Here is a 9,591-nt window from a genome sequence, read left to right on the forward strand (position 1 = left end):
AATTGTGTCTTTGAATTAAGTCATTTAATCTAAGTTACGTGACTTTTTAAGAAAACAGCAACTCAATATTGAAATATCTAAAAAATAAAAAAATTAGCGATTTTTTTTATTCAATTTTCATATTTTTTTCTTAAAATTTGGAACATGGCGTAACTTGACTCTGTAAAATAGAAGTTGTGACGTCATGCAGGAGCGAACTGCTTTTATTTACAGATTTGGGTTCGGTGAAGGTTAAGGTACTTTCAAATTATTCGGTTCAGTTCCGGTTCGACTCCTTAAAATCTTATAAAAAAACGGTTCAGGTTCGGTTACGGTTCGGAAAAATTGACCCAAAACCGGCTCATAAAGTTCTGGTTCGGTTCCGGTTTGACTCATTTTTTTCCTACTCGCTAAGTCAACCGTACCTTAGCTTGCAATCTCTTAACAAATTCAGTTTTTAGAAACGTCTACAATTATATAAGTTATATAATGAACAACAATCGAATAAACATTTTATCTGGTGGTTTGGGCACAGATTTGTGCATAAATGGTGGCTTTGAAGGACCAAAAGTTGATGTAAGTTTGCAAAATTTGTTTACACTTAATTATAAAACAAGTAATAATAACAAATATTCAATCAAAGGAGCTAAATCTAAATGCTATACTGTTTATTCTGTACCTGACATATGTAACAAAATACCATCCAACTTTGTAATAAATAACAAATATTTGTTTTTATTTTTAAATTATATTTTATAGAATGATCCACTATGGTCTGCCAGAATCTTTTATGAAAACCCAAAAGCAGTCAAGGAAGTACATTTAAGGTATGTGGAAGTTTCTGGATGCAACATTACACATATTTGTCAAACTTATAACTGTTTTTCAATTAATCATTAGTATCAGGGCTGCAAAGTAAATTGGTTTTGCTGGATTCTTACTCAGGACTTGAGTATGACCATGTAAAACTACCAGAGTCTGACATGCGAATGCGCATTAGCAATTTTCGAAACTGATATTGCCGACAATTGTAAAGGTGGAATAGCACGTAGAATATATATTTGCCAACCATGTGTAGGGAATGAATTGTATGATAACCCTATGAGGTTTTTGTATATTTTTAAGGTAAAACAGTTTTATTTTCTCCGAGAGAATAAATAGAATAAAAAAATTACAGCAAACCATTGATTAAACAATTAAACATTGTCCCAGTTTTTTTTTAAATTGTGTCAACTTTTATATAAAAGGATTCTTCCTAGACAATGAAATGTAAAACAAAGATTTTTGCTTTGGAATCAGATTATAGTTAGAATATTTATCAAAAACTGTAAAAACATAAAATCATTCATTTAAATTTTAAACTGTATAAAAATATATGTATAAAATGCTAAAAAACATGTGAATCTCCATTGTTTTTATCCAGGTTTCTTAAAGCTGGCAGCAATGTTATAACAACAGCTACATACCAGGCATCTGTAAAAGGGTTTATGGAGCACGCAAACTTGTCTAAGAAGGTGCAAACTTTGTAATGCTCTTTTAAAATTGTTGCTTGTTAGTGTGCCACATATAGTGGTTTTAATTACTAAACAACTTACCTATGTTTTTGTATTTCGTGCAAAGGAAGCTGAAGATGTGATAAAATCAACTGTTGACATCGCAAGAGAAGCGGTGAAGGAATTCGGGGGGAGTGAAAATATAATTGTCGGTGGATCGATGGGACCCTATGGAGCCATGCTTCACGACCTATCCGAGTATAAGGGATCCTACATCGATACAGTACCATCTGAGGTATTTACTAGATTGTAGTAGGATTTAACTATGTTGAAAATAAATTAGGAGTTATTTGAAACGTTCAAAATGCTACCGACTTACATATGGGCTTTGATATTCTTACTACGTCTTACTAAAACCTTCAGCCGTTATGCTCTGTAGTAGGACTTATTTTAGCTATTTTTAATTTTTTTTTGTTTGTCCAGTAGTTAATAAAAACCTATGCTAGGATTTGTGTTCGTGTACCCTTTAATATCAGGTTTTACACTAAAAAAGTAGGAATTGAGATTTCCAACACAATGTATAGAATAATGTATTTTTAACTGTTTAATGTTAGCTTAGTTTTGATAAATATTTTGCACTCTACATTTACTGCTACAAAGTTCATACTTACCTCATAATGCTTGCTTGATAGAGGTAGTTAATTACATATCATATTTTGGGGGTAATTTTTGGTTATTTTTAATATATAAGTTGTACCTAAAACTTGTATATTGTAGTGTCTGCCTTATGTGTGGCCATCATTCAAAAGTCTAACTAACCAATGTCGTCTGCACTGTTATTAGTAGTTCATCAAAAGGCTCTTAATTAGCGAAAAGGATATTGCATATTAATGGTGTTTCCTTTTCTGTGCATAATTTCATTATCGAATAGGGTGTACCACGTTTACAACCAAATACGTAAACAAATATAATCAAATGTAAAATATAAAATTTACTATTTTATCCAAACCCGGTTATATAAGGCCACACAATTTCATGCCAAATCATACACAAAAGAAGTATATAGATATATAAACTGTACTAGACCAGGTCTGTTATGACCAGCTATTCAGGGTTACGATCATTGCATTAATAATATGCAGGTAATAAGGGAATACCACCGCATCCAAATGGAACTGCTGCTTTCTAAGAATGTCGACTTCCTCGCTTTTGAGACGATACCTGCCGCAAAGGAAGCTTTTATATTCGCAGAACTTTTGCAGGAATTTCCAAATGCAAAGGCTTGGATCACATTTACTACCAAGGTCTGTGTAACAATTCATTACAACACATTTAAATATATCTTGATATATTGTGAGTCATATTGCTGATGATTTTAAGGACACCATTAGAAGATTAATTTGACATTGTGTGTTAGAAACAAAAGAAAAAAAATGTTCTACTGCAAATTTTTTTTATTAACTTTGAAACAAAATGCTCCTTTTCCAAATTGTTTAATATCCCTAATGTTCAAAAAAAAAAAAAAATGTTTTTTAAAAAAATGTTTTATTGTAGAATACAATATCCCTAATTTAAATTCACATACATATGGCCTAATTTAGACTTCACATCTCTGGTGAAATTTAATTGATTTTTTTTGCTTAGGCCACCACATTATTCAAGAATAAAATTTAGTTTTGTTAGGGCGCTTACCTATTCTCTTTTTGATGAATACTAAATTGTTTTTTTAAAGGTTCGTATTTTACCACACGTGGCTAAACTAAAACCAACTTTTGTCTGCAAGGTGGCGTTGTTAAGCTTCTGCTTTGTTAAAACAATCGCCTTTATCATAAAAACGTACTAAAGTCATTTCTGAAACACTTTGATACAAATGCCAATATTATGTTAAATTTAAACCATTCACAATTAGTTCCGAACTTAACTTTAAAATCGAACATTGTGTTATTTTACTGACTTTAAATTGATCGAAGAATGTAAATTTTTCCTTAATCCTAGTTGATATTTCAAGAGCTAAGCCGTTAGAAACAATGTGCTTTGAAGCAAGAGTTAATACATAGTTTTACATGTTAACTATCGGTAGAATCAAGCGTTTTGCGTGTTCACACATTCTGACGTCACTTCTTTGGTGACGTAGTTACGTTTGGTGACGTAGTTACGTTTGGTGACGTAGTTACGCTTGGTGACATCGTTTTCGCTCCCTTTTCCTTTAACTTACATTTCTGTACATTTGATCGATCTATAAATAAATCCATGTCATAACACAGAATTTACTTAACTTTTTAAAAGGTAAGCTTACGAAATCCTTCTAAAAACGAGTTAACTATATTATGGTGGCTTACGGCACTTTTTTTAATTATTTTAATTTAACGTCCTCTAAACATATTCAACATTTTTAATTTAAAGTCCCCGGAACAAATTTAAATAAAAGAAAGTTTTTTCCACATTTTTCAGGACGGTGCTCACACGAGTCACGGCGACTGCCTTCGTGATACGTTTCGTGAGCTGGCGTCTCACGAGCAGGTTATAGCGGTGGGGGTGAACTGCTCCAAGCCCCAACTGGTCCTGGGGGTGGTCAAGTTGGCCAAGGAATACTTGGCCCGGCACCAACGTGTCGTGGTCTACCCGAACAGCAAGTGGCAGGACTACACCACGGTTAGGTAAGGCGAGGGGAAAAAATAAATGTTATTACCATAACGCAGGGGGATTGGGATCAAGAAAGTGGAAAAGTTTGGCATCGACAAGATTAATATAGCAGGGGTGAGCGATTATTTTGGCAGCGTACCGCCCGTGTCCAAAACGGTGTATCTAAAATACACATAACACATTAAACACATGTACTCACATATGTGTGTTAAGAACTGTGATCTAGCACTTGTAAAGCTGCTTTTTGACCAACGATACCGGCTTACGTATCATTAGTACACCAAAGCCATTGCAGACTAACGGAACCGGTCGATCAATTATGCAAGCGCTAGAAAAAACTGAAGGCTCCCGTTGTACTGTGATGCGTGAGCCACTATGGTACTTCTACTGTTAATTCCCTTCAATATAAAGTCCTTGTTTACTAATAGAATGCAGCAAGCATTGGTGCTATGCTTGTTTCTCAACGTGCTCCCTTCTGAGCCTGCATAGCTCAGTTGATAGAGCGACGATCCCGGTATGACCGAGGTCGTGAGTTCGAACCTCACCACAGGCTAGTTGTTTTTTTAGTCTGACTTTGCTTATATGAAAATTTATTGATGGATCCCGATGTACTATGGTACGCAAACCGTTATCGTTCATCATTGAGCGACTTCTGGATGGCTAGATAACAGTCGGTCTACACATGTGTATGATTGTTTCATTGACTTACTGTACTGTCGACCCACGACGGTTTAGTAGTACCTGGAAAAACTCAAAATAAATATTGTAGCCCTCACGGAAGTGGGTTTTCGAATGTAATAGTGCGAAAACACACAAGTTATTGTTTTACAAAAGCAGACACTATACCTAAAAGCTATTTTAATAAACCTAATGCTTACGAAAATATTTTCCAGGTACAAAAATGTCATTTGTTAATAGTTTATCTGTTTTTCCGAAACGGAATAGTTTTAAAGAGACCTAAAGTAATCATATGGTGAAGAAATTCAGCCCACCAAAGAGTGTCATCTTTAGAATGTAAAAGTGCAAGTCAAAGCGTTTTGATAATAAACGCACAACGGTTCAATACAAATACCTACCTTTATGTCACACGTTTGCCGTGTGGTGCATATATTTAATGGCAACAGCTTATACCCCCCTCCCCCCAAAAAATGAAGAAAAAAACAAGGTCCACGCTTCCGTGTTCCACTAAAAACGTCGCTATGTGCTCGTTTGTAATCCTCGTGGAAAAACGGCGAGCACGTTATTCGCATCGTGCCCGCTTCGACCTTTGTCGGTGATTAGAACGCTTTCAACGTTTATTGCATTAAAAGTACTACCGTGCATGCAGTGGTAACCTGTACGACTTTGCCCTAACCATACCGGCAGCAAACAAGCAACCCGCCGCTAAAATCTAGGTAAGGGCTTCTTGAAGTTGTTTCAGGCGCTGACCCCTAAATAATTGACTTGCGTGTTCTAGGATTGGCGTGAAATTTTAGATATGACGTCATACAACTAGTAGACTTAAGAAATTTTCTGTTTTCGGTCCAACAAAAATAAAACTGAAATGAGGTCTAAATACATTTAAGGAGAATGCGACAAAACATTTTTTTTGGTAAAATTTTTTTTTCAATAAAAAAAAAAAGATTTCAATTAGACCTTCATGGGCCCCCTAAAACTAGTCCACATACCCCTGAGGGGTCCACAGACCAATTTCAAGAACCACTGATCTAGTTTTATTACTTCCTAAATCACTTTCGTTCGTTTCATTTTTTAAATCTTTTTATCGGCATGACGTTGCTTAAAAAAATTTGACAAATACAACCGACAACCTGCAAGGAAAATGTCATCTGATAAAGATACTGCACCTGTGCGACACTTTATCACCCAATACCATCTTTCTGCACTTCAGAAGGCTTTTAGCACATTATCTATAGCACAGGCAGGTTTTTTTTAAGGTTTGGTTTGGGTGACCGCTAAGTAGTTTTAAGAGACCGCAAGTGTTTCATTTAAATACCAAAAAGTTGCAAGTCCAAAATTTGGGAAACCGCTGGAGAAATTTGTGGAACGTTTCGGTCCCTAAAAACACTTGAAAAAAACACTGACAGGGGTTCATAAACCGTGATGTGTGGACCCCTGGGCGTATTTGGTCTATTTTTTTTGGGGGGGGGTCCATGGAGACCTAACTGTGACCTCAGTGAATATTTTATATATATTATAACTCGCTTCGATTTCTTTTTGCGCTTTGGTTCGCCTGGAAACAGCAAGTCTTTGTCCTATGACGTCATCTCTAAAAATGTTCATGCCCCCCAATTTTTGTTTGAGGTTCCGCTATAAAAAAAGAACAACCTTTGTGATAGAGTTCCTTTCGTTAAGGATTTCCAATCCTTCTTCAAATTTCGGCGACTATAACAATACCTTTTTTGTTTCAAAGAACAATATTCATAATAACTAAAATAATAAATGTTTTTTTACATATATGACGTAGATTCGTTTTTAATTTGTCTTCATTGCTTAAAGTACATCAAACAGGCCGCTTCAAAGACATGTTCTACTGCATTGCAGTGTTTCTATATTGCGCTGTTGTAAACAAGTCATTTGTGAAATAACTTAAGTCCCAAGTCCAAGTCAAGTCAAAAAATAACAATTCAAGTCATCAGTTAACAAGTCCCAGTCAAGCATTTAGAGCAGCAAGTCATCTCCAAGTGAAATAACGGATACAAAAATAAAACGTTAAGTTTTTAAAACTGGTAAACTCGTCTGCAATAACTCAACTAAACAGAAGAAAAAACAACGTATAGCAATTTGATTGTATTTTTAACGATAAGGATAAATAAATTAATTTTACACCAAAATATTAAACAAAAACACTTAATTTCAAAGTAAATTTGACTCGACTTAAATACAAGTCAAGTCATTTGTCCAAATCAAACTAAGTCATTTTTCAAAAAAACATTAAAATGAGTTGCTTAAGTGGACTTAAGTCATTGTAACACTGGTGAATTGCGCCTAATAACCAATCTATTTTAAGGACGTCATTCTAGAAATGACTTTCAAGAAATTAGCTGCAAATGCCATTGGATCTCAGCCAAAGGTCATCTGCGAGCGAGCGTGCACCAGAGCGTGAATTTATCACCTTAACGTGCCTTATGCTCCATGCGTTTTAATCACGTTTTGGATATTGCCTGATTCGGTTTCTTTAAGGTTAATTGAGGTTTACGTCAAGGCTGGAATTTTAAGTTTCGTTCAAACGCTAGAAACCGCACGAATTTTTTGGGCTGTCGTTATACAAACACGTGCAAAAAGGTCATGAAAGGCTTCTTATGATTGCTACATGCAACCTTTAATACACTGACCCTCAAAATGTGTGTCTATCTAGCAGTGTTTAAACAAGTCATTTTCCCATTTTTTAAGTCAGAGTCAAGTCATTTGAAGATCAACTTAAGTCCAAGTCAAGTCTTTTGCTTTTTTTTACAAATAACGGGTTAAAAATAATTTGACACAATAAATTAATTCCAAGTCAACCATTTGTCCAAAAGTTTTAAATTAAATAAAGTAATTTTGCTCACAAGACTTAAATCAAGTCAAGTCATTACAACACTACATTAACGCATTCTCAAGTGTGTCGCGCAACTGTTGTAATTTTACGATAACTTAATGGTAATAAAATAGGCATGCAGTCTTGAATGCGTTATACTAGTTTCCAGATAAGTGATAGTAACTTGGTAACTGTGCCTTCTATTGTAATACAATTTGCGGATTTAATAGTTTAAAGAACTTTGTTTTGTAGGAAGAGTGCCGCGATTTTTGTTATCTTTTTTCTAGTACGACGCGTACAATTTGAGGACAACTAATATAAAGTTTAACGTAGCGTTTTGTTACGGACTAGGGTGTTCAAAGTTAGATTTAAATGAATGTCCCTAACTTTCTACTTTCGCCTTTTAACGAACCGGTTCGTTACTATTGCTATCGATTCTTCAAACAACGCGAAATATCGTTTTTTACGAACTATACCAATGGTTTCCAACCTTATGGTCACGCAGTCAGCAAACTTTGGCCCACGGGCCAGATCTGGCCACCGAGTCTAATTATTTCGGTCCGCGTTGTCTTGGGCTGCTTGTTTTAGACGTCACGTCATGACGTAACTTTGTCACGTAATCTCTTAGTTATTTTACCGTTCCGGTAAGGAAATAATTTTACTTTTCCCCTGCTATAATGCAACGATGAACGAATTTGTGCACAATCTGAAGAATGTTATTGATATATTGCACCTAATTGTACAAAATTGTGAACAAAAAATTCATCAAAAAGCTTATTAAACAGTAAAATGTGTAATTCGGAAAAAAATTGAAATATTTCTCGCCACCCTTAGGCACTAATAGCGATGAGAACAATTTAATTAAAGTAATCTTTCTATAAACAAAAATGGGGGCACCTTTACTACGTCACCCCCTACCCCGACCCTGTCTATCCGTGTCATGTCATATTAACAACTTGGTTAGAACCAAAATAATTGCGTTGCTGGAGAGTTGCGAAATAAAAGCGTTGTTGGTGAGGTTTTCAACATGTACGTATTCGAGCGCCAATACATAATCTGTTTTACCAACCTCAAATAATAATGTGCGAATAAAAACTGGCCAAAGTGGTGATTTTTGTTTTGCAATCTTTAGCGAAAAGCGACAAAATACTGTATCTCTTTTTGATATGATACTTTACAGCCCCAAGCCTCTACCCTGGCTCAATCTTATTCCAACCTGGCTTGAAACTGGGGTGATTGGTTGGTTAGGAGGCTGTTGTATGGTGACACCCGACGATATCACGCAAATCAAGGAGACAGTAAGAGATTGGGAGGACAAAACTGCCAAAATCAGCTCCTGACAGCATTTTAAACCTTTATTTTGCTCAATGTTTGTGTGGTGAGTCTGGCTAAGCAATTTTTTTGACGTATTTTTTTATAAATTACAAGTGTATCTAATAACACTGTCTCTATTCCCTGGATTGCTATTTCTGTGTGCTATCTTTGCAGCACTTATGATTCATTTAGTTGATATAGCTGTTTGTTTAGTGGGTCTAGCTAAGCAAAGTTTTTGTTGCATATATATTATAAATTACAAGTTCTGCTTCTATGTCCTGGCGTGCCATTTGCGTGTGCTATCTTTACAGCGCTTATGGCCCACGTTTTGCTAGCTGTTGTTTGGCTAGGTAAAATATTTTCGCATATTTATTGTTTATTACAATTGCGTCTATACACTGTCTCTATTCCGTGACGTGCTATAGTTGTTTAGTGTGTTTTTTGCGAAGTCCTTACTTTAACTTAAAATTATTTATGCTTGAGCTGTAATTTTTTTGATACTGTGTTATATAGTTGAACTTGAATTTCGTGTAGTACCACACAAAAGGGTTCCAAATAAACACTGCTAGTCGATTTGACACTTAAATAGTAATGGTGCTTGTTTCAGCATAGGTGCAATTTAAACCAAGAGTCGCGATTTGGTAAATC

At 35.3% G+C, this 9,591-nt stretch overlaps 1 protein-coding gene across 1 annotated transcript; it reads left to right on the forward strand.

The window, feature by feature from the left end:
• The first annotated feature begins 444 nt into the window (after positions 1 to 444).
• On the forward strand, positions 445 to 9,571 carry LOC146146652 (uncharacterized). Its single transcript, XM_083386534.1, has 7 exons — positions 445 to 555; positions 739 to 806; positions 1,403 to 1,493; positions 1,600 to 1,767; positions 2,615 to 2,776; positions 3,924 to 4,129; positions 8,810 to 9,571. The coding sequence occupies exons 1-7, from the start codon at positions 469 to 471 to the stop codon at positions 8,967 to 8,969; spliced, it is 942 nt and encodes a 313-aa protein (XP_083242660.1). The 5' UTR covers positions 445 to 468; the 3' UTR covers positions 8,970 to 9,571.
• Positions 9,572 to 9,591: the final 20 nt, after the last annotated feature.

Source organism: Ascidiella aspersa, chromosome 4, assembly GCF_963924565.1.
Source record: "Ascidiella aspersa chromosome 4, kaAscAspe10.2, whole genome shotgun sequence".
In the NCBI taxonomy this organism is placed as follows: Eukaryota; Metazoa; Chordata; class Ascidiacea; order Phlebobranchia; family Ascidiidae; genus Ascidiella; species Ascidiella aspersa.

Coding starts and splice junctions, on each gene's coding strand:
- LOC146146652 (XM_083386534.1), top strand. CDS start 469: ATGAACAACAATCGAATAAACATTTTATCTGGTGGTTTGGGCACAGAT. Junction 1,768..2,614: donor TCGATACAGTACCATCTGAG/GTATTTACTAGA, acceptor AATAATATGCAG/GTAATAAGGGAATACCACCG. Junction 4,130..8,809: donor CAGGACTACACCACGGTTAG/GTAAGGCGAGGG, acceptor GATACTTTACAG/CCCCAAGCCTCTACCCTGGC.